Consider the following 23,749-nt stretch of genomic DNA (forward strand, 5'->3'; position numbering starts at 1 on the left):
TGCAGAAGTCTCTGAAATCCCAAGGACCAGATGGTTTCTCAGCAGGATTCTATAAAGCCGTCTACTCTGCTCTCGCTCCAGTTCTCACCCAGCTATTCAATGACATTGCATCAATGGGCAGTGCCCCCCCCACTTCAATGCAAGAAGCGGAAATACCTGTTATTCCTAAGCCTGGGAAAGACAAACGCCACTGTGCTAATTAACGCCCTATATCACTTCTGAATGCGGACACCAAGCTCTTTACAAGCATCTTAGCGGCTCGCCTGAGTACCTTTATCCAGGGATTCAAGCCGGGTTTATACTGCAGAGGCAGTGAGCGGATACCAAGCAGCTGCATCACATCATTGATAAAGCGCGCTGTCTGTAAGGGGGGTGCCAGCATGTTACTCTCGGTCGACGCAGAGAAAGCGTTTGATCGGGTCCATTGGCCATTCCTAAATGCGACACCAATATATTTTGGGATAGGCAAAGGATTCCGAACCTGTGTTCTCAGTGGCTTTAGATCTCCGACAGCAAGAGTAAGGGTAATTGGACATAGTTTTGATATATTTTCTATAAAAAGAGGTATTAGGCAGGGGTGCCCCCTCTCTCCCCTCCTTTTTGCCCTTTATATGGAGCCCTTCGCCTAACGGGTGAGAGATCATCCAGGTATTACAGGGATTACTTTAAGGGAAGGGGGGGGGGGCACAAAAGTAGTTTATACGCAAATGACGTGATGGTCATGCTAGAGAATACCCAGAAGAGCCTTCCTCACTTCTTGAGAGAAATGGAGGCTTTCGGTGCAGCCTCTGGATTTTGTATGAATGTCCGGAACTTCCAGGCCCTTAATATCACAGTCCCCCAGGCCGTGGTGGAAAATCTGCACCGCATGTATGCAGTGCAGTGGTCAACCAAGTCCCGCACATATCTAGGAGTTCAGCTATGCTCCACGTTAGAGCGCACAAATGATTCCAATGATCAAAAAATAGACAAAGACGGTGGGTATGGAACTGGAGCAATGGAAACGCTACCCACTCTCTCTCATGGGTCGCATTGCACCCCAAAAAATGACCATCTTACCCAGAATACTCTTTTATTTCCAGACTCTGCCTCCGACTCCCACACCGTGGACAATGCTGGTGCTGCAAACAGCTTTCCACCAGTTTGAATGGGCGGGTAAGTGACCGAGAATGAGTAAGGAGCGTAGTTGGCTCCCAGCAGCTGATAGGGGGCTTGCGATACCTGGTCTCCTTAGATATTTCCAGGCAGCCCAGTTCAGTACTTAGTTGAGTGGTCTAGACCAGAATCGGAAAAACACTGGTTATTTATGGATAGGGCTATAGCAGGGACATCCTTGAGAAGGTCCCATTTTTACTGCGCCGCCACCGAGCACCCAGCTTATATATATCCCCTGTTACACATTTTCTTATGAGGGTCTGGGATGGCTGCGCATGGAAAAGACAATTAACCACCTTCCCATCTCCTCTGACACTGATTGTTGACAACCCAGCCTTTGCCCCGGGACCGCCTTCCCAGCTTGGAGGGATGTTGCTTAGGCCAGTCACTCTTTTGACACAGACGGGCCAATATACCCTTTGATGTCCTTAAAAAGGATTACACCCTCCCTGAGGGCGACCGCTTTAGATACTCAATCAATCAGTGATTTATAAAGCACGCTACTCACCTGTGAGGGTCTCAAGGCGCTGGGGGGGCGGGGGAATGCAGCTCTGGATCAGTTCAAAAGCCAGGTCTTGAGGTCCTTCCTGAACGTGTGCAGGATCGGCGGGGTGCGTCTGATGTTCACGGGGAGCTCGTTCCAGGTCCTGGCTGCGATGTAGGAGAAGGATTTCCCGCCTGTTCTGTTTCTGAGGATGGCTTCTGCCAGGGGGAGGTCGGTGGAGCGGAGGTTCCTCTTGGGTGCGTGGTAGGATACTCTCATTGCGGTATTCGGGTCCGATGTTGTTGAGGGATTTGTAGGCGGGGTGGGGAGTTTGAAGGTGATCCTCTTTTCGATGGGGAGCCAGTGGAGATCTCGTAGGTGTTGGGTCAGGTGTTCATGGCGCAGTGCCCCAAAGACGAGTCACGCCGCGGTGTTCTGGATGGTCTGGAGTCCGTGCAGAAGAGTGCTGTTGATTTCGGCGTTTAGGGGGTTACCGTAGTCCAGTCTGCTGGTTATGAGCACGTGGGTGACGGTCCTTCTGCAATTGGGGGGGAATTGATTTGAAGGTCTTGCGGAGGATGCGCAGGCATTTGAAACTGGTGGAGGCGACGGCGTTGACCTGGCGGCTCCCAGATAAGGCATTGGCTCTTACATTCAACCATGAGGAGCAGAGTTGAATAGACTCTGAACCCCTTTGAGAAGTGGCTGGTGAGCAAGAGCTCTGATAAACGACTTCTATCTGAATTATATGTTCTTCTGCAGCCCACGCAAAAGGCAGACAAGAGCATAGCCCAACGTCATAGGGAAGCGGAACTGGGGCGACAGCTATCTGTGGGAGACTGGAAACATATATACCATAGAGCATGACATACGACTTCTAACATAGCAAGCACAGAGACAGCCCTGAAGTTCACCTCATATTGGTATCTCACCCCGGCACGGCTCCATAGGGGTAACCCAGCCTGTAGCGAGACATGCTGGAGACAATGCGGGGAGAAAGGCATGCTTACACACATCCTTTGGGAGTGAACAAAACTAGAACTGTTCTGGGATCCGGTGTTAAATGACATTGACACCCACTTCTCAACACAACTTCCAAGATTCCAGGATTACATCCTACTAGGCCTCCCAAACCCCCCCCAACATATCCCCTTTCATCCCATAAAGGACAGCAAATAAGCATAGAACTGGGGGCTGCACACCAGACTATTCTTTCACTCTGGTGGTTAGCTACTTTACCGACGCATCTGAACTGGCTGCACCGCATGTGTGGGGGGGGGATGGAGAGACTTACTCATACACTTGCTGGTCAGGGCAACACTTATCACACCACATGGCGCTGACTTATCTCGCTACTCTCCTAAGAATTCCATTAACTGACATGCCCCTCGGTATTTGCGTATACTGAGGCTTAAGGACCCACCTCATGCCTTACTGGGGATACCACACAATGAAGGGCTTACATATAGATATACCTGAAAAATACCACTGGGTACGGACTCCCAAGCAGCAAGGCCAAGTCACAGCCTAACGTAATATAATCAACAAATTTGCCAATGCTGCCAACACTATTTTACCAACACATTAGTTCCTTTTCTCACTTTTGACTAGAACATAAAGTGGGCGGCTTCTCATTTCCTTGAATCAATCTGAATTGTTTATTTTTTCTTTTACTTCATAGCTTTTTTTGTTTGTTTAATTTTTTACAAAACAATTTTTTCAATTTACAAATGATACATAACATACAAAATTCTTCATTGGTGAAAACATTTACATCTCTTAAAACACTCCCTCTCTCACATTCATACCAAAATTTTGAGTGAACCACTAACATACACTATCATACACTCTAAGTAGACACTAGAAAATTCCCATTTTTCATGCACTGTTAATACAATGTTGCCATAGATGCCAAGCTGATATGTTTTTCAATTCATTTATACAGATTTTTCATTTCAAATCTTATGGCATATTATCCATACGGTCATGGATAATATGCCATAAGATTTGAAATGAAAAATCTGTATAAATGAATGCAGCATTGGCAAATTTGTTGATTATATTACATATAGATATAGGCAAGGAGTCCCTGCTAGACACTGAGCAAATGGTACCTGGGGAGTGGGGGGGGGGTAGTTTGGAGGGTTGTAAGGGGGGGGTATTTGTTTCCCTTTGTTATATGAAATTCCATGTCTCACTCGATATTCTTATGCTGATCCTTAACTGATAAATTTGTAACATGACAATAAAACAAATTTAATCCATAAATCTACACTCGGAAATTGTGAGAAGTTGGCCTGGTATATGATGTTCACTATTCTAGTGAACACCTTGCACCAGTCCAAACAACCCTTATGGTGATGGTTGTAAGTCAACCTTATAGACCAGCTATCCTAGTGGTAGCGTGGACAGAACAGTCTTAGGCTAAAAGACTCTTGAGGGCGTGTAAAGCCAGCTGTTTTACCCTATGTAACCCCTTGAATATCAAATGAAAGGACACCACACAGGATATATATAAAATATATATGTATTTATTTACTAACACACTCCTCTGAACTCTTTATGAGATCAGAGGCAAAAGCAAATAACAAGTTACTTAATCAGAATACTTTAAGTTGCACAAAATAGTTAGGCCCTAGGGGCGAAGCAAACCATATACTAAGAAAGTGGTATAAGTACCACGTCACGAGAAAAGGTAAGGCCTAGGGCCTAGAGAATCGCTGGGGCTACACTATCTGACCCTTAGGTTAGGAGTAGGAGGCCCACAGGCAGCGCATGCAGTGTCTTTACACACACGTGAGAGTCAATGTTAAGTCAATGGGAACTTAGCAGTTAGAAAAAGAAGGATTTAGACACTTCCGGTTTAGCTAGAAGGAAACAACTAAAATCCTAGACACTTGGATAGTCAATACCCTTTGGAGCACCGAAGTACTCGCGTTACCTCACCCACAGGAAGCGGGTGCATAGGTGTGAAGATGTGTCGGGTTTCGCCGTTGAAGTCTATGGAGTCTGTGAAGAAAGATGCTGCAGGCGACCAGGAGGAAGATGTCCGGGTGGATCCAAGGGCAGATCGAGGATGAAGAGGACCTGAAAGCAGAGGGGACAGAGTCTGGGTCACCAGCCAGTGACCGGGTGGAACCAGGAAGGAACCAGACGACGTCGAGGAGCAATCAGGTGCTGTGGTGAAGCTTGTCTCTTCAGCCACGCGGACCAGGAGGCGTCGAGGACGACCAGATGCTGGAGAGGAGCTGTCCTACAAAGGTTCTCGCAGATAGAGGGGTCGACTGCCGGATTGGAGTGAACAAGCCTTGGCAAAGGCAACCCACGCAGGATTCAAAGAAGGCTTCTGATGCAGACCAGGAAGGTCTGAGGTGCCTCACCTTTGCAGGGAGGCAAGGGCCAGTCTGGAGCAACCAGACCAGCGAGTTGATTCAAAAGGATTGTCGTCACAGAGGCTTCTAGCCAACGGGCCAGCAACCGGACAACGCGTCGAGCAGAACACAAGCAGAAGGGCCCCACGCAGAACTCGTGGAGTGTGGAGGGCTGAACTTCGGTGCAGGTGGAGCTCGGATTCGGGGCTTCTCAATCCCCAGTGCACAGCTGCGAGGATACCTCAGGAGCTGCACAGTTAGCAAGACGTGGACTTTTCAAGATGTCTGGTCACACGTGTCTTGTCGCCTCCACGGATCTCAGCTATGCTGCAGACGTGAAGAGAGGGTCAGAGAGGTCTGGAAGTCTGGGTCTTGTCAGGCTCTGTGCTCGGGTCCCGGCGGGAGCGTCGACAAAGCAAGCCGTTGATTTACTGGATGGTGCCCGGTTGCCCAGGGTGGTCACTCCTTGGCCACAAGGGAGATTCTTCAGTCTTCAGCTTCAGAAGAATGTCGAAGGTCCAGAGTTTTGTTTCAAGTTTCAGTTCAGGATCAAATCTAAAGTCCAAGGACACAGCTCCTACCTTTATACAGCTAAAAGGGGCTGGATTCGTTCCTAGGTCCTTCCTATGGGTGGGACCAGGAAGGGGGGTGGTTACACCCCCTCTACTTTGTCCAGTTTCGCGCTGGGGCTGGAGTGCCCCAGCAACCGGTTTGAACTGGGGTATGCATGAAGCACCTAGTGTGCCTCAGGCAGTGTCTCAATCTATTCAGCCCTCTCTGTCCCAAAACACAAAGTCCTGTCTGGGGTGGTGCTCGCACCTCTACATGCAGGAAACCTATCGTCCAAACCTCCGTGACTGGAAGGACTCCCAGCAGCAGGAGGTCAGACTTGTGTCTGTGGCAGCAGCGTCCATTTTGTGACGCTGGTGCTCTGGTTAACTTTAACCGGGATAGTCAGCAATAACATGTCTTCTCCCTCTAGAAGGGTGGAATTCTACCCCCGTCGCCAGAATTGGCGAGGGGGTAGTATTACAAAGCATATGACACCTTACATGACATGTTTAGATAAAGCCAAACCAAAGTTAGCCTTCAGCCGCGAGGATTATAATGCACTTAAGAGTATATGGTATGGCAATATCATAGAACAGCTATAAGGACATGGTTCCGAAAGCTGCAGGCAGGCTCAGCTCATGCTAGAGCACCATCTCACACATAACCAAGCACTCTGCCTCCAGGATTGTTAAGGCCTACCATAGGTGTGACTTATAGGTTACTGTGTGTCTATATATAAGGGTAGATATAGGTATACTATACCTAAGCAAGGGGTGATTACACGACATTGCCCCAGCTGAGTGATCAGCCAGTTGTGTCAGTTTGAGTGGCCAGCCAGGGGTGGCATAATACATGCTGCAGCCCCTGGTAGGCCTTGGTTACACCTATGCCCTGAGTACCTAGGGTACACTTCTACAGAGGCTGATAAGGTGAACCAATTCCCAATTGTGGATGTACCTAGAGTACATGTTGTGAATTTAGAGAGAGTGTATCTGGGTTGTGGGTCTGATTAGCAGTCCCACAGCCACATCTAATTTGTAAACCAGTAAAGCAAAGCAAAAAGTGGGGGTGACCATAGAAAGCAGACCCTACTCTCCTCCACAACCCCCCCCCAAACTTAGGGACATTAAACTAACCTTGACCAGTTGAGTCTTCATGTTCTAAATGGAAATATCAGGAGAGTTCATCTGCATTGGCATGGTCAGTCCCAGGTCTATGTTCCACTGTAAAGTCCATCCCCTGTAGGGAAATGGACCACCTAAGAAGTTTGGGACTTTCACCCTTCATCTGATTTAACCATTGGAGGGGCTTGTGGTCTGTCTGACTCTTGAAGCGAGTGCAAAAAAAGTATGGCCTCAGCTTCTTCAGGACCCAAACCACAGCAAAGGCCTCCCCCTCTATAGCTGACCAACGTTTTTCTCTAGGGGTCAGCCTTCTGCTTATGAAAGCAATGGGCTGGTCTTGACAATCTATATTCAGTTGTGAAAGTACAGCTCCCACACCCAACTCAGAAGCATCTGTTTGGACTATGAACTCTTTGGAGTAATCTGGACTTTTCAGACTAGGTGCAGTACACATGGCCTGCTTCAGGTCATCAAATGCCTTTTGACAGCTAACTGCCCACTGAACTTTCTTTGGCAGCTTTTTGGAAGTGAGGTCATTCAGTGGACCCATAGTTTTTTACAAACTTCCTGTAGTACCCAGACAGGCCCAAGAAAGCTCTGACCTGTGTCTGGGTGATTGGAGGAGTCCAGTCTCTGATGGTCTGGATCTTGCTCTCCAGTGGTTGAACCTGACCCCCACCTACCAGATGGCCCAGGTACACAACCTTGCTCTGCCCTATCTGGCACTTAGTGGCCTTGATAGTGAGGCCTGCCTTTTGCAGGGCCTCTAAAAAATTCCTCAGGTGATCCTCCCAGGTGAAGCCAAAGACAGCAATATCATCTAGATAAGCTGCACAATAGTCATCCAGTCCTGTGAGAACTTGATTCACCAGCCTTTGGAAAGTGGCAGGTGCATTCTTCAAACCAAAGGGCATTACCACAAATTGATAATGTCCTCCTGGAGACGAAAATGCTGTCTTGGCTTTTGCATCCTCAGCTAATCTGATTTGCCAGTAGCCTGCTGTCAGGTCAAATGTGCTCAAGAACTTGGCTGAAGCCAATCTATCAATGAGCTCATCTGCCCTGGGGATGGGGTGGGCATCTGTCCTAGTGACAGCATTGAGACCTCTGTAGTCCACACAAAACCTCATCTCTCGTTTACCATCTTGGGTGTGAGGTTTTGGCATTAGGACTACTGGACTGGCCCAAGGGCTCTCCGAGGGCTCAATAACTCCCAACTCCAACATCTTTTGGACCTCTGTCCTAATGCAGTCCCTGACATGGTCAGGTTGCCTGTAGATTTTACTCTTGACAGGCAGACTGTCACCAGTGTCCACCTCATTGGGTGCACCAGCTTGTCTGACTTGGGGTCAGGGAAAACAGATGTCTGAAGGACTGAAGAACTTGTCTGCAATCCTGTTGCCGATGTTCAAAGAGGCTGTCAGCAAAGATTACACCATCTACTGAACCATCATCAGGGTTCTGAGTAAGCAGTTCTGGGAGAGGGTCACTCTCTTCCTCCTGCCCCTCATCTGTAGCCACGAGCAAGCCCATGTCTGCCCTGTCGACAAATGCTTTAAGTCTGCTGACATGAAGCACCCTGTGGGGGCTTCTGGGAGTCCCAAGGTCCACCAAGTAGGTGACATCTCCCTTCTATTCAACTATTGTATGGGGTCCAGACAATTTGTCCTGGAGTGCTGCTGGGGCCACTGGCTCCAACACTAACAACTTTCTGTCCTGGCTGGTACACAGTCAGCACAGCCTTTTGGTCATGCCAAGCTTTCAGAAGTTCTTGGCTGGCCTCAAGGTTTTTGGAAGCCTTCTCCATATACTCAGCCATCCTGGAGCGGAGAACAAGTACATAGTCCACTATGTCCTGCTTAGGCTTTTTGAGAGGTAATTCCCATCCTTCCTTCACACGACATAGGGGTCCCCTTACAGGATGCCCAAACAAAAGCTCAAAAGGGCTGTAGCCAACCCCCTTTTGTGGGACCTCTCTGTAAGCAAACAGAAGGCAGGGTAAAAGGATGTCACATCTTCGCCTCAGCTTTTCAGGTAACCCTTTTATCATCCCTTTGAGGGTCTTGTTGAATCTCTCCACAAGCCCATTGCACTGTGGGCGATAGGGGGTGGTGAACTTATAGTTGACACCACACTCCTTCCACATTGCAGTCAAATATCCTGACATGAAGTTTGCACCTCTGTCAGAGACAACCTCCTTTGGAAACCCCACTCTGGAGAAAACTTCAAGTAGGGCCCTTGCCACAACAGGAGCAGTTGTGGTCCTCAGGGGAATAGCTTCTGGATACCTGGTGGCATGATCCACTACCACCAGTATAAATCTGTGCCCAGATGCTGTTTGGGGGTCCATTGGTCCTACAATGTCTATCCCCACCCTCTCAAAGGGTACCCCCACCACAGGTAGTGGTATGAGGGGGGCCTTTGTTGTGCCACCTGATTTGCCACTGTCTTGGCAGGTAACACAAGAGCGACAAAACTTCTTGGTATCTTCTGACATATGGGGCCAGTGAAAGTGAGGGACAAGCCTGTCCCAAGTCTTGTTCTGGCCCGGGAGTCCTGCTAAGGGAATATCATGGGCCAAGGTAAGAAGGAAGCCCCTAAATTGCAGAGGTATAACCAACCTCCTGGAAGCATCAGGCTTGGGGTCTCTAGCCTCTGAATAAAGGAGCCCATCATCCCAATACACTTTATGGGTACCTTGAGCATTCCCAGCAGCAGCCTGCTGTCTGAGGGGTTCAAGAGAGGAACAATCTAATTGTGCCTGCCTCAGATCTGCCCTTGAGGGTCCCCCTGTCCCAAGAAATTCAACCTGATCAGGCTCAAGCTCTTCTAGGAAAGTTCACTCTTGTAACTCAGAATCATCCTCCTGGGAGGGCTGATCCTCAACCTGAGGCAGGGGGGAAGGCACTGCCTTAACCCTCTGGCTCTTTCTCTTGGGTAGTGTCTGGTCTAATGTTCCAAGATCCAGCACTTGTTCAGGTAAGCACTTTTTGGCCTGTGACCTGGTCACAGCAAGGACATGTGCTGAAATTCCCAGCATTTCTGCATGGGTCCTATACTCCACCTCAGACCAAACTGAGGTTTTATGATCATTACCTAACAGACACTCTACTGGAAGGTCTGAACTCACAACAACTCTTTTGAGGCCAGTTACCCCACCCCAGGAGAAGTTAACAACTGCCATACTATGGGAGGTAGTGGCATTGCTAGGGTTGGTCACTAGGTAGGTCTCACCTAGTATGATCGCTCAGGGTCCACAAAGTTAGGTGTCACCATGGTGACACTGGCACAAGTGTCCCTGTAGGCCTGATCCATCTTATTATTAATAAAAGGTGTCTGTCTGTACTTGCTCAGATTACTGGGACTTACAGTAGAGGACATTGCTATGTCCCCATAACAGACAAGAATAGCCTGAGTTGGTACTCTGACTAGGCCAGAGTCCACCTCAGTTCCCAGGGTCAACCCTATTACACCCTTTTGCTGGAAACCACCACTAACAGCTGGACTAGGGGGAACAGTTGCCTTAGGGGCAATGGTGGTTGGTGCTGTGCCCTTCTTGGTGCACTCACTAAACCAGTGAGAGACTGATTTACAGTATTCACACCAGGGCTTCTTTGGACCTTCTTGTTTTTGTTTGTTCTTTTTGGAGCCACCCTCCCCCTGTGCCTTTTGGGGGCCTGGTGAAGACTTCTGGTCTTTTTGTTTCTGCTCATAACCCTTCTGGTCTGCCCTTTTTCTGATCACCCCCCTGGTTCTGGTTTCTCTGCTTAATCCTGGTTCTGACCCATTTGTCCGCCTTCTTTCCCAATTCTTGGGGAGAGGTCAGATCAGAGTCAATCAGGTATTGATGCAATGACTGGTTTTGACAGTTGCTAAGGATTTGCTCTCTCATGATCAAATTATACAATCCTGTATAGTCCTTAACTTGACTTCCCAATAACCAGCCTACCAGAGCCTTAGTGGCACAATCAACAAAATCAGTCTAGTCCGGAGTCTGTGTCTTCTGGGTATCTCTGAACAACAACCTATATTGTTCAGTGGTTAGGCCAAACCCATCAATCAGAGCACTCTTCAGGACAGAGTAGTTAATAGCATCCCCATCACTAACTGTGAGGAGCTTATCTCTACCTTTTTCAGAAAAGGAGAGCCATAAGATTGCTGCCCACTGACTTTGGGGTACCTGCTGCACTTTGCAGGCCCTCTCCAAAGCAGTTAGCCATTTGTGGATGTCATCCCCTTCTTTGTAGGGGGGCACAATCTTACTTAGGTGTCTATTCTCATAGGACCTATCTTTATCCTTAGGGATATTGCTGCCACCAGTGGGTTCTAACCCACTCTCTCTATGCTCTCTAGCACGAGCAAGCTTCTCTTTGGCCAGGGCAACCTCAAGTTCCTGTCTCTCAATCCTAAGAGCAGCCTCTCTCATCTTTGCCTCATGTTCCCTTCTCTGAGGGGAAGTCATTCCTCTCTGAACAAGGCCATGAGAGCTATTTGAAGCATGCGATTGGAGAGATTCCCCGGAGTGGGATCTTCCTCTTCTCTGCCTCTGGTTAAGCCCACTTGGGGGTCTGTATGAGGGCTGCCCATACTGACTCCCATGTATGCTTAAGTTAGCCTGACTAAGTCTTCTGACTAGGACCTGCCTGTTTGTCTCAAGATCAGAATCCTCTTCTTCTACCCCCTCTTCTTCCTCTGGTACAAGAGTATCAGTATTATCATCATCAGAAGAGGGAAAGACTTCATCTGCACTGCCTGGGTCACCTGTCTTAGGTGGCTGTTGAGCATCATACTCTTCTAAGAACTCAACCAGGAACTTGATGGTAGGGTTTGAACCCTGATTTAGCCTTCTAGAAGTACACAATTGTCTCAATTCTTGGAGGGCTAAGGCTTCATATCTCGAAGCAGTCCTCAAGGGATCTACTTCTGCAGGCAGAGAACCACTGGGGCTCGCTGTCTGAGACATGTTTTCTAGTGAGGTGTGGTGTTGCACCTACCTACAGTATTTGTTTTCCTACAGAACCTCTCTAGGAGTTGTAGTCAGGGTGTGCTAGGCCCAGGCTCTACAACAGCTAAGTTCAGTAGAACTTAAGTATACTAAGACTTGTTTTTATATGTACCAATAGGTACCTATGTGATCTTTCAAATGATATCTCAAGATTACAAGTGGTAAAACAACAGCAAGCTCTAATCCCAACCACTGCACACCAATGTGAGAAGTTGGCCTGGTATATAATGTTCACTAATCTAGTGAACACCTTGCATCAGTCCAAACAACCCTTATGGTGATGGTTGTAAGTCAACCTTATAGACCAGCTATCCTAGTGGTAGCGTGGACAGAACAGTCTTAGGCTAAAAGACTCTTGAGGGCGTGTAAAGCCAGCTGTTTTACCATATGTAACCCCTTGAATGTCAAATGAAAGGACACCACACAGGATATATATATAAAATATATGTATTTATTTACTAACACACTCCTCTGAACTCTTTATGAGATCAGAGGCAAAAGCAAGTAACCAGTTACTTAATCAGAATACTTTAAGTTGCACAAAATACAGTTAGGCCCTAGGGGCGAAGCAAACCATATACTAAGAAAGTGGTATAAGTACCACGTCACGAGAAAAGGAAAGGCCTAGGGCCTAGAGAATCGCTGGGGCTACACTATCTGACCCTTAGGTTAGGAGTAGGAGGCCCACAGGCGGCGCGTGCAGTGTCTTTACACACACGCGAGAGCCAATGTTAAGTCAATGGGAACTTAGCAGTTAGAAAAAGAAGGATTTAGGACACTTCCGGTTTAGCTAGAAGGAAACAACTAAAAACCTAGACACTTGGATAGTCAATACCCTTGGGAGCACCGAAGTACTCGCATTACCTCACCCACAGGAAGCGGGTGTATAGGTGTGAAGATGTGTCGGGTTTCGCCGTTGAATTCTATGGAGCCTGTAAAGAAAGATGCAGCAGGTGACCAGGAGGAAGATGTCCGGGTGGATCCAAGGGCGGATCGAGGATGAAGAGGACCTGAAAGCAGAGGGGACAGAGTCTGGGTCACCAGCCAGTGACCGGGTGGAACCAGGAAGGAACCAGACGACGTCGAGGAGCAATCAGGTGCTGTCGTGAAGCTTGTCTCTTCAGCCACGCAGACCAGGTGGCGTCGAGGACGACCAGATGCTGGAGAGGAGCTGTCCCACGAAGGTTCTCGCAGATGGAGGGGTCGACTGCCGGATTGGAGTCAACAAGCCTTGGAAAAGGCAACCCACGCAGGATTCAAAGAAGGCTTCTGATGCAGACCAGCAAGGTCTGAGGTGCCTCACCTTTGCAGAGAGGCAAGGGCCAGTCTGGAGCAACCAGACCAGCGAGTTGATTCAAAAGGATTGTCGTCACAGAGGCTACTAGCCAACGGGCCAGCAACCGGACAACGCGTCGAGCAGAACACAAGCAGAAGGGCCCCACGCAGAACTCGTGGAGTGTGGAGGGCTGATCTTCGGTGCAGGTGGAGCTCGGATTCGGGGCTTCTCAATACCCCAGTGCACAGCTGCGAGGATACCTCAGGAGCTGCACAGTTAGCAAGTCATGGACTTTTCAAGATGTCCGGTCCCACGTGTCTCGTCGCCTCCACGGATCTCAGTTTTTTTTTTTTTTTTTTAAATTATATTTTATTGCAGAGTCATAAACAGTAGGAAAAAGTAAACAGCCAGTGCACTCGTGGGCCCCCCCCAGCCAATAACAGTTCACAGTTGTACACAGCCTTTTAGCCCGCATCCCGGGGGCCGGGCGGCATATCTGATCGCTCTAGAGGAGCACAGCACAGTGTACGTCCCATTGGAACCCTGGCATAAGGTCGTCCTACGCATCTGCTTTTACCCCCCCACCCACAACAACACCATTCCCGTCAGCCATCCCCGCAATATCAACACAATAGCCCCCATCGGGACCTGCTCTAGGCTATTCGGCCTTCGTGACAGGCCGTCCCATCCACCCAGTCCGCCCGCCGCTCAATACCCCTTGTCCCAGTGGACCCAGGCCTCCCTCAGCAATCCTCCAATGGCTTCCGGCCCCCCCAAACCCCTCTACAACTAACCCCCCAACACCCCCCCCCCTTGGCAACTGCTAAGGTGTGTGTTTCACTCAACCGAACTGGATGGTTCCATTACAGTGCACATTGACATATTACTGTGTTCGCCCCGTGGTGTCCATCGGCTTAGTCCTCGCCGTCCCCATCCTCAACCAAAGCATCACGCAGAGCCTGTACCACTAACTCCCATGCACGCGCCGCATCCAAAGCCTTCTCATTCCCTAACTTCACTGCCTGCTTCATCCGGAGCACGCTCTCGCAGTCAGACCATCGCAGCAACTCATTCTTCCATCTACGCAGTGAGGGACCCCCCCTGGCCTTCCAGTGCCACGATATTTCCCTTTGAGCCAATATCAGCCCCAGATCTATGAATTTACTGGTCACCTTGGTGTGCTTAGTATGCGGGAACCAGAGCAATAGACACGTCGCCATGTCGAACTCCACCTCTCTGTCAGTCACTTCATTCAGGAGTTCCCCTACCTCTGCCCAATAAGTCCCTAGTCGTGGACACCCCCAAAACAAATGGTCCATGTCCGCCCCAAGGGACGAGCACCGGGGGCAACAGGCATCCAGCACCCGAAAGTGCCGCTGTAATTTCTCTGGAGTTAGGTATGCCCTGTGGAGCACATAAAAATGGACCTGCTGAAAGCGCGCGTTCCTGGTGCCCTTCCACGTGCGTCGCAGGATATGGCCCCATGCCGTGTCCGGTATGGGCCGGCCAACGCTCCCCTCCCACTTAGCCTTGAGCCCATGGAGTGGTTCCAGCCCGTCGTTCAGCATCCTATTATGGAGGCACGTCACAGCTTTGAACGTACCAGCCGCCATCACCACATATTGGCATGCCATAGTCGTCGCCGGTTCCAGGAGCCCCCCTTTCCAGTGCTTCTGCATGGCAGCCACTACAGCCGCGTGTAGGAGGAAGCCCCCCTCAGGCAGTCCGAACTGGTCCCGGAGCACATCGAACGGTGCCAACGCCCCATCGACATACAAGTCACCCACCACCTGCAATCCCGCGTCCTCCCAATCTATCAACGGGGACCAATCCCCTCCGTGCGGCAAAGCCGTCAACATCCCGATCGGAATCTCCGGGGCATAAGGCCGCGACGCCTTCGCTCTCCGGAGGCTCCTCTGCCAGCACAGTCGGAGCGTCCGCTCCTCCATGGTGAGGGCCCGTAAGTCGAGCCGTTGCTGCATAATGATGTACGACAGCACGTGGCGCTGTATCCCCCGTCCCCGGTCCTCTTCCGGCCCCCTGAATACCCTGGCCACGTTCTGCGTAAGGACCTGCAATTGCGCCGCTAAATAATACAGCTCCAGGTCGGGCACGGCCATGCCCCCCTCCAACTTGGGGCGAAGTAGCGTGCTTAAGGCTATCCTGCGACGGCCATGCCCCCACAGAAAGCCAATAAACATCGACCGCAGTTCCCTAAACACCCCCTGGGGAATCCAGACAGGGAGCGTTCGGAAATAATAAAGGAAGCGGGGGAGCGCCACCATCTTCAACAATGCTATCCTGCCCAGTACAGTCAGCGGGAGGGTCGACCAGAAAGACAAGCTGCCCCGCAGGGACCGGACACAACGGCCAATGTTACCCTCTAAAAGGTCATTAGCCGAATGATAAATGCGGACACCCAAGTAGGAGATGCAAGAGGGTTCCCACTCCACCCCCAGATCGTCGCTAGGGGCTGGCGATCCCGCTCTCAGCGGAAACACACAGGTCTTCGCCCAGTTGACCTTAAGGCCCGACAGTCGGCCAAACTCAGACAACAGATCCATCGCTCCCACCAGGGCCCCCGAAGTGTCAGCTAGGTACAGGAGCAGGTCATCCGCATAGAGCGATATATAATGCCATCGCCCATCACTCACGATTCCCGCATAACGGTCGCCGGACCTCGCATGGACCGCCAAGGGTTCCATCGCCAGGGCAAACAACAGAGGGGAGAGAGAGCATCCCTGTCGTGTACCTCTGCCCACCGGATACGCGGCAGATATCATGCCGCCCAACCGAACTCTCGCCGTCGCCGAGTCATACAAGACCCTCGTCCACCTCCGAAACCCATCTCCCATGCCAAACCGCTCCAGCACTCCATCCAAGAAAGGCCATTCCAAACTATCGAAGGCCTTCTCGATATCCACGGACAGAACCGCCGGCAATCCTTCCTCGCCCAAGATGGCGTCCATTAGTCCCACCAGGCGGCGGATATTCATCGCCGTGCTCCTCGCGGGTATAAACCCGGCCTGATCCCTGTGCACCAGACCCGTCATGTGCGGTGCCAGTCTAGTGGCTAAGATGCGACTCAGGATCTTGTAGTCCACCGTCAGCATGGACAGCGGACGATACGACCTCACGTCCGCGGCATCCCGGCCAGGCTTGAGGAGTGGCACTATCAAGGCCTCCCGCATGGAGGCAGGCAATGTCCCCTTCTCGAAGGCCTCCGTATACACCACCAGCAACCTGGGTGCCAGAGCGTCTACATAGTGCTGGTAAAACTCGATTGGGAATCCATCCACCCCGGGTGTCTTGTTACGGGCCATATGTTTGATAGCCGCTCGAATTTCCGTCAGCGTAACCGGGCTACCCAGGTCCTTCGCGTCATCCTCGTTCAACACCGGAAGCGGCCTCCCCCCCAGGTACTCCGCAATGTCCCAAACCCCCGCTCCCAGCTGACTCCGGTACAATTCCTCATAGTAACCCCTAAAGCGGTCCAATACAGCTACCTGAGAGTACACCATCTCACCCCGCGCGTCAATAATGCTGAGGATCGGGCAACCCCTCAGTTCCGGGCTAGCTAATCTGGCTAAGAGGGTACCCACCTTGTCCCGACCTGCGTGTGCCCTAATAATGTACTGCCTATAATCATAGCATCGCAAACGTTCCGTCTCCGCGGCCACCGTTTCCTTCGCTTCCAATAACTGGGCCTGTAAACCCGGCCTGGTTGGCCTACGGCGCTCCAGGTCCCTCAAAGCGTCTTCCGCTCTTATTAAGTCATTCAGCACAGTCGTTCGAGCATTCGAAAACCTGCCCAGGCACACCCCTCGCACCACCACTTTCATTGCATCCCATTCAGCAGACCTGCTCGTCGCCGTTCCTTCATTCACACCGAAATAACTATCAATGCCCTGCCGGACCGCATCATCGAACACAGAATCCTCTAGCGTCTCCGGGCGAAGCCGCCATGTTGGTATTGCGGAGCGCTCCCTCTGCCACTGTATATGCACCAATAGGGGGTTATGATCGGAAATTGTCCTAGCAAGGTACTCAGCATGGGTAATTAATGGGGCTAGGGAGCTCCCGCAAAGCACCGAATCAATCCTAACATGTAAATCATGTAGTGCGGAATAAAAGGAGTAATCCCTGGTTCCCTTGTGTCCCTCCCTCCAGACATCCAGCAACCCCCATCGTTCCTGCCAGTCCTTCCTGTGTGCTGCCAGCCTGCGTACAGGAGAGTCCACAAGGGGGGGATGGGACCTATCCAGAGCCACATCCGTAATCGAATTGAAGTCCCCCCCTAGAACTATCGGACCCGCCAGGAAAGAGGCCAAGGACCCCGAGAGGCCATCAAAGAATCGGCCTTGGTCAGTGTTCGGTGCATAAACACAACAAAAAACTACATCCCGTCCATACAGTCTCCCCTCCACCGCTACAAACCTGCCCTCCGGGTCTATGACCTGATTCAGCACCTGAAAGGGTATCCCCGCCCTCACCCAAATCAAGACCCCCCTGGCATACGCTGAATAAGTGGTACCAAAAACCTGGCCCCTCCATCTCTTCTGCAAGGCAGCGCACTCTTTCTTGGTGAGGTGAGTCTCCTGGAGCAGAGCTACCTGAACCCCCCTGCGTACCAGGTATGCGTGTACTTTGTGACGTTTCACCATAGTCCGCAGCCCCCGGACATTCCACGTTAGGCATTTCAAATTAGGTAATGTCCCCATACCAAGTCCGTACAGTCCGAATTAAGCTCCAGTGGTTCATAACCCCCCCAATGCAGTTGCCCCCCCCCAAACAACCCCAAAACTGAAACATTCCCCAAACCCCACTCCCCAGGACAGAGCACACGAACCCAACGGCCGCCCCCATCCAAACCATGATCTAACTTCTCGCACACTTACCCTGTGGTCTCCACCACAGTCGGCCTTAAGGGCCTAGGGGGGGGTGAGTCGCCGCCGACCCCAGCCAGCGGAGCCCGCGTCCCGCCCTTCATCCCCTCTGATACACTCAGCACCCCCATCCGGCAACCCGCCCTCCAGCAACAGGATATCACCCTACCATGAAGTCCTGATCCAGGCCAAAGTCTATCTTAACCACAGCAAATCTCGTCCGAGGTCTGTGGGGTCACTGTCGGCCCCTTCTGGCTCTCCGCCTCCGAAAGTTCCCCTCCGGTTCTGCTACCTTCTCCTCCCGAGTCCGTTTCAGCCCGTTCACTGGTCTGCTGCGACCCCGTAATGGCCGCCGTCGCTGCAAGTGCATCCCTCTTCTCCGCCGCCATTTGAGCCTCCCGCTTCTCCCGCTGGCGCCTGTTGCGGGACCTGATGCGTTGTGACTGCCGCACCCGGGGCCGCTTGGGCTGGTCTCGCCTACTCTGGTGCGTCCCGTCCGTCCCCGCTCTGTACGATTCAAGCCAGTGCCATGCCTCATCCGGAGTGTGGAAAAAGTGTGTGGTGCCATCCATGATAATCCGCAGCTTGGCCGGGTAGAGCAAGGAGTACTGAATGCCTTCCTCCCTGAGCTCCTTCTTCACAGCAAGGAACGATGCCCTGCCCTTCTGGACCGCCTGCGTGTAGTCCGGAAAAATCGTTACCTTGCTGTTCTCCACCCCATAAGGGCCCGACAACCTGACCCGCTGGATGAGAAGGTCTCGGTCTTTGTAGTGGAGGAGCCGTACCACCATTGGTCGGGGGGGGCGGCCAAGCCCCGGCGGGCGAGCGGGTACCCGGTGAGCCCGCTCCAGAGTGAAAAATGGAGTAAGCCCCTCCGGCGCCACCACAGTGCGGAACCAGTTCTCCATGTAGGCCACCGCATCCTCCCCCTCAATCCGTTCCGGCAGGCCTACGACCCGCACGTTGTTCCGCCTATTGCGGCCTTCGGCATCCTCCACCCTCCGCTCTAGAGTGTCCAGTCGGGCCAAAATGTCTGCGATCCTGTGCTCCGCTGTCACCACCGAGGGCTTCAGGTCCAGTAACAGTTGGTCATGATCCTTGACCCGATCCGCCAGCTTCGTGTGGTCCGCGCGGAGCAGCCCCAGGCCCGATGCCACCTGGGCAATATCGTTGTGCAACGCCTCCTTGGTGGAGGCGATCGCCTCAAGGATGGCATCCAAACGTCGGTTCAGTCGCTGTTCCTGGTCAAGCTCCGGGGAGGGACTCTCATTCAGCCAGGACGACGTCGCCGAGTCCCCCTCGCGGCTCCCGGGCATCGGCCCTCCGGTCGCCGCCATGTCAGGGTGCTGCGTCACAAGTCCAGCCACCCGTACTACGGGTGCTCCCGTGAGCTCGTGCCGAGTGCCGGGTACCGGGCAATGTAGTGCTACCGCCAATGGACTCAGGAGCAATGACCAGGCGGATGAACCCAATTCCGCCCCCCCCGCTGGATCCGTGGGGGTAGGACGAGTCGTGGGACGGTGGTCGACGAGAACCCTCGATCTCCTGGGTGAATCGGGCAGCGTCCCCCGGTCCCCAGGCTTCACGCCGCCAATCTCAGTGCGTCGGGCAGCCGGGCACAAGGTCCCCTCCGCTTGGCGACAGTCGAACTCAGGGCTGAAGTTCGGGATCGTCCGACCTCCACGCCGCCATTTTCTTCACACCCCGATCCACACCTCGGCCGCCCCTTCCTCGATCTTCGCGGGGCCAGCAGTCCCCCAGCGAGTCACCGAGCACGTCCAGCTATCTCCTCAACCTTCAGAGGGCAGGACCGTCATCTCCGGGTCGCCTCGGGTCCCGAAAAACAGGAGAATTAGCGGGAATCCGCGCGGAGCTGCGAGCTCACGCCGCCATCCCGATCGGCGTCCAAGCCACGCCCCCGCCTCCACGGATCTCAGCTATGCTGCAGACGTGAAGAGAGGGTCAGCGAGGTCTGGCAGTCTGGGTCTTGTCAGGCTCTGTGCTCGGGTCCCGGCGGGAGCGTCGACAAAGCAAGCCGTTGATTTGCTGGATGGTGCCTGGTTGCCCAGGGTGGTCACTCCTTGGCCACAAGGGAGATTCTTCAGTCTTCAGCTTCAGCAGAATGTCGAAGGTCCAGAGTTTCGTTTCAAGTTTCAGTTCAGGATCAAATCTAAAGTCCAAGGACACAGCTCCTACCTGTATACAGCTAAAAGGGGCTGGATTCGTTCCTAGGTCCCTCCTATGGGTGGGACCAGGAAGGGGGGTGGTTACACCCACTCTCCTTTGTCCAGTTTCGCGCCAGAGCTGGGGCTGGAGTGCCCCAGCAACCGATTTGAACTGGGGTATGCTTGAAGCACCTAGTGTGCCTCAGGCAGTGTCTCAATCTATTCAGCCCTCCCTGTCCCAATACACGAAGTCCTGTCTGGGGTGGTGCTCGCACCTCTCCAGGCAGGAAACCTATTGTCCAAACCTCCGTGACTGGAAGGACTCCCAGCAGCAGGAGGTCAGACTTGTGTCTGTGGCAGCAGCGTCCATTTTGTGACGCTGGGGCTCTGGTTAACTTTAACAGGGATAGTCAGCAATAACATGTCTTCTCCCTCTAGAAGGGTGGAATGCTACCCCCGTCGCCAGAATTGGGAGGGGGTAGTATTCCAAAGCGTATGACACCTTACACGACATGTTTAGATAAAGCCAAACCAAAGTTAGCATTCAACCGCGAGGATTATAATGCACTTAAGAGTATATGGTATGGCAATATCATAGAACCGCTATAAGGACATGGTTCCGAAAGCTGCAGACAGGCTCAGCTCATGCTAGAGCACCATCTCACACATAACCAAGCACTGTGCCTGCAGGATTGTTAAGGCCTGCCATAGGAGTGACTTATAGGTTAGTGAGTGTCTATATATAAGGGTAGATATAGGAATACTATACCTAAGCAAGGGGTGATTACACGACCTTGCCCCAGCTGAGTGATCAGCCAGTTGTGTCCGTTTGAGGGGCCAGCCAGGGGTGGCATAATACATGCTGCAGCCCCTGGTAGGTCTTGGTTACACCTATGCCCTGAGTACCTAGGGTACACTTCTACAGAGGCTGATAAAGTGAACCAATTCCCAATTGTGGATGTACCTAGAATACATGTTGTGAATTTAGAGAGAGTGCATCTGGGCTGTGGGTCTGATTAGCAGGCCCACAGCCACATCTAAGTCAAAAACCAGTAAAGCAAAGCAAAAAGTGGGGGTGACCATAGGAAGCAGACCCTACTCTCCTACAGAAATGAGTAGCAAAAAAGTGTACAGCTACACGTGGGTGGTGTAGTAAATATACACAATATATATGTGTATGTTTACCTTTACAAATAGGCCCCATAGTTTATAGAGTCTGTCTTTGCCCATATCTATTTTACTCTACTATGTCCACAAGCGATACACAGGTCTGGAAGAAAGGAGAGAGGGCACTGTAGTGGTGGATGGACTAAGGGTTTGGGGGAGGGGGGTTTTGTTTAATGTAAAAAAAAAAAAAAAAGAATACAGAAAATACTGTACATAAATGTATAGGTGACTATGTTGCCACAGATTTGATCGCATTTGTTGTTGGTAATCCAAAATGCATTGTGTGTTCTGCAACAGTGTTACTACAGATGTAATGCAACATTACAGCATTGCTCAATTTTGTGAACACGTTAAAATCTGTGGTAAACCCATTACTACAGATTTCTCCTATTACCCTTGCCTTGTAAGAGAGAGGATCAAGAAAGACCGTCCATCACAGAAAACCTGCGGTTCAGTGCCATATCTTTCTTTATGACAGCAAAGCGTCAGCAAAAGGAGCCGAGTGATATTTTAAAAGGTTAAGTGTGCAGCTCACTTCTAAAACTAGTTTCAATTTCTTCTGAAAAATTGACTGATCCACCTAATACTCACTGTGATCTACAGATATAGTGATCTTTTTTTTTAACCAGTGCTGTGTAATAAAGTATCCGGTGGCCGACCTGTTATTAAACTACTATTAAGGATTTATTTTTTTGACATAGTCTCATAATCTTCAGAAGCAATATAATTTATAAATAATGTTTACTTTATAGGTTTCTTTTTCTGTTCATCACATTTTCTTTCTGCTTTGTTGTCGTGTTGTGTTACTTTCTGTAGGTCTCGCTGTGAAAGCGCCAGGATACTCTTTTTGAGTCGCTGTGCGCTATACAAATAAAGTGTAACATAACATAACAACATCCTTGTGAATATCAAGGAATAGGGGGACAACAAATGGGTGTTTACCCCTCAACACCTGCTAAGTAAAGCATCAATGCTTTGCAACCATTTTAAATTCTTTATGCACTTTCAGACATCACATCTCTTATACAGTAATGGGGTGACTTCGCATCATTATTTTCCCTCCAATCCCTCGTCAGTTTCATAAAAATACGTTACCCGGGGGAACAGCACTCTTGACAGTGTAGGCGATTACGTGAAATTTTTACTTACCCTTTATCACACTACTCCAGAGAAGAAGCATTTTTCAAACTAAAAGTTGTAAAATGAAGGAAAGGTTGTCAATTTTTCCAGCTACCCACACTTTCATCCAACAGCTTGACACGTTCGAGGGGCACTCATTTATTTAAGATCTCACCAATAAAATGGCTTCTGTTCCTCATAATATTGCATTTATGGCACTCTACATAGATCGGAAACTCATCTTTTCTCTTTCACTTTTCTTGTCTGCCAATGCCATATTAACAAGCAGAGGTGAAAATCTAAACACATTTGTAACAAAAGTTATTGCGAGGCTATCAAATCTTCAACTACTGTGTAATTTTTAAGAACCGAGAGCCTGTTTAAATATTTGAGAATTTATTACAAATCTGCATAACACACTTTGCTTTCTCCTGAAACACAGGGATCCGTGAATACGTTTCTTTCAAACATTTTATGGAGGAAGAAAGGCACACATCTGGCAAGCCCCTCTACTTTAAAATCGCTCGCACATTTTTATTAGTTGATTGTTTATTATCTATCTGCTATAGATGGTAATAAGCTGATACCTGAAAAATAACCTTAAAATATTCACTATGTATATGCAGATAGCACGGCAATGGCCCAAAAAAATAAACGAAACAGAAGTTTATTAAATATTGATTGCGCCACCTGGGTGCAAAGCAACATGACTATTTAGTCTATGACAAAGCTACAGAATTGTAAGTGTTCATGGCAAAACAGCATCTTTCAACATCTCACACAGAGACTATCAAAACGGTTCATGTTTATTTGCACTTAAATATAGTAAAGGAAGTTAAGCTTAAACAGCAGGCTAACCAGATAACCGCATTCACTGCAGTCACAGACTAAATTCATCACATACCTAGAAAAATTTTATAGTAGGTGGCAAACGTTAATCGAAACTCAAAGGTAGTATGTCATAACTTAGTTTCCATCTACTCAATGGGTAGAGAGTGAGGCATCTAATTGTGCCTAAAGAGTTTAATACCCATCCAAGTCCAGAGATGGAAGAATACATAAATAGGGATGGTAAGGGGAAGAAGCAGGCTGTAGAAACACAGGCTTGATGCGCTTGTGCAGCCGCGGGGAAAGTCTTCGTCCACAGAGGCAGAATAAAACAGACCAGCTAAGGACAGTAGCGGGACAAGCACTGTTAAGGTCGGTAAAGACAGAAACATGGCGATCTCCTTTCCGGGCAGCGACTCCTATATTTGTTGTGGGGTCTTGGTGATCTGCGTATTCAAGAGAAGTAACCCTATGTTTGCTTGATTTCCGGATCGGTCGTCTCCCGCTGGATCATCCTTGCATCCTGCGGGATCATGTTGGGAATGCCATCTATTATGGGATATGCAATGCCCAGCTCTTCGTTGATTAGTTCATTGGTGGACTCTTCATATCTGATG

The 23,749-nt window shown here is 50.4% G+C and overlaps 1 protein-coding gene across 2 annotated transcripts in view; it reads right to left on the reverse strand.

The window, feature by feature from the left end:
- Window positions 1–22,683: 22,683 nt before the first annotated feature.
- PIGY (phosphatidylinositol glycan anchor biosynthesis class Y) overlaps window positions 22,684–23,749 on the reverse strand; it is a 330,062-nt gene continuing 328,996 nt past the window's right edge. For both annotated transcript variants that reach the window (XM_078676104.1, XM_078676103.1), the window contains exon 3: window positions 22,684–23,743. In XM_078676104.1, the coding sequence (XP_078532230.1) occupies window positions 23,309–23,524 (216 nt within the window). In that variant the 5' untranslated portion in view covers window positions 23,525–23,743 and the 3' untranslated portion in view covers window positions 22,684–23,308. The remainder of the gene's footprint in view (window positions 23,744–23,749) is intronic.

Source organism: Lissotriton helveticus, chromosome 2_1 (assembly GCF_964261635.1).
Source record: "Lissotriton helveticus chromosome 2_1, aLisHel1.1, whole genome shotgun sequence".
NCBI lineage: Eukaryota > Metazoa > Chordata > Amphibia > Caudata > Salamandridae > Lissotriton > Lissotriton helveticus.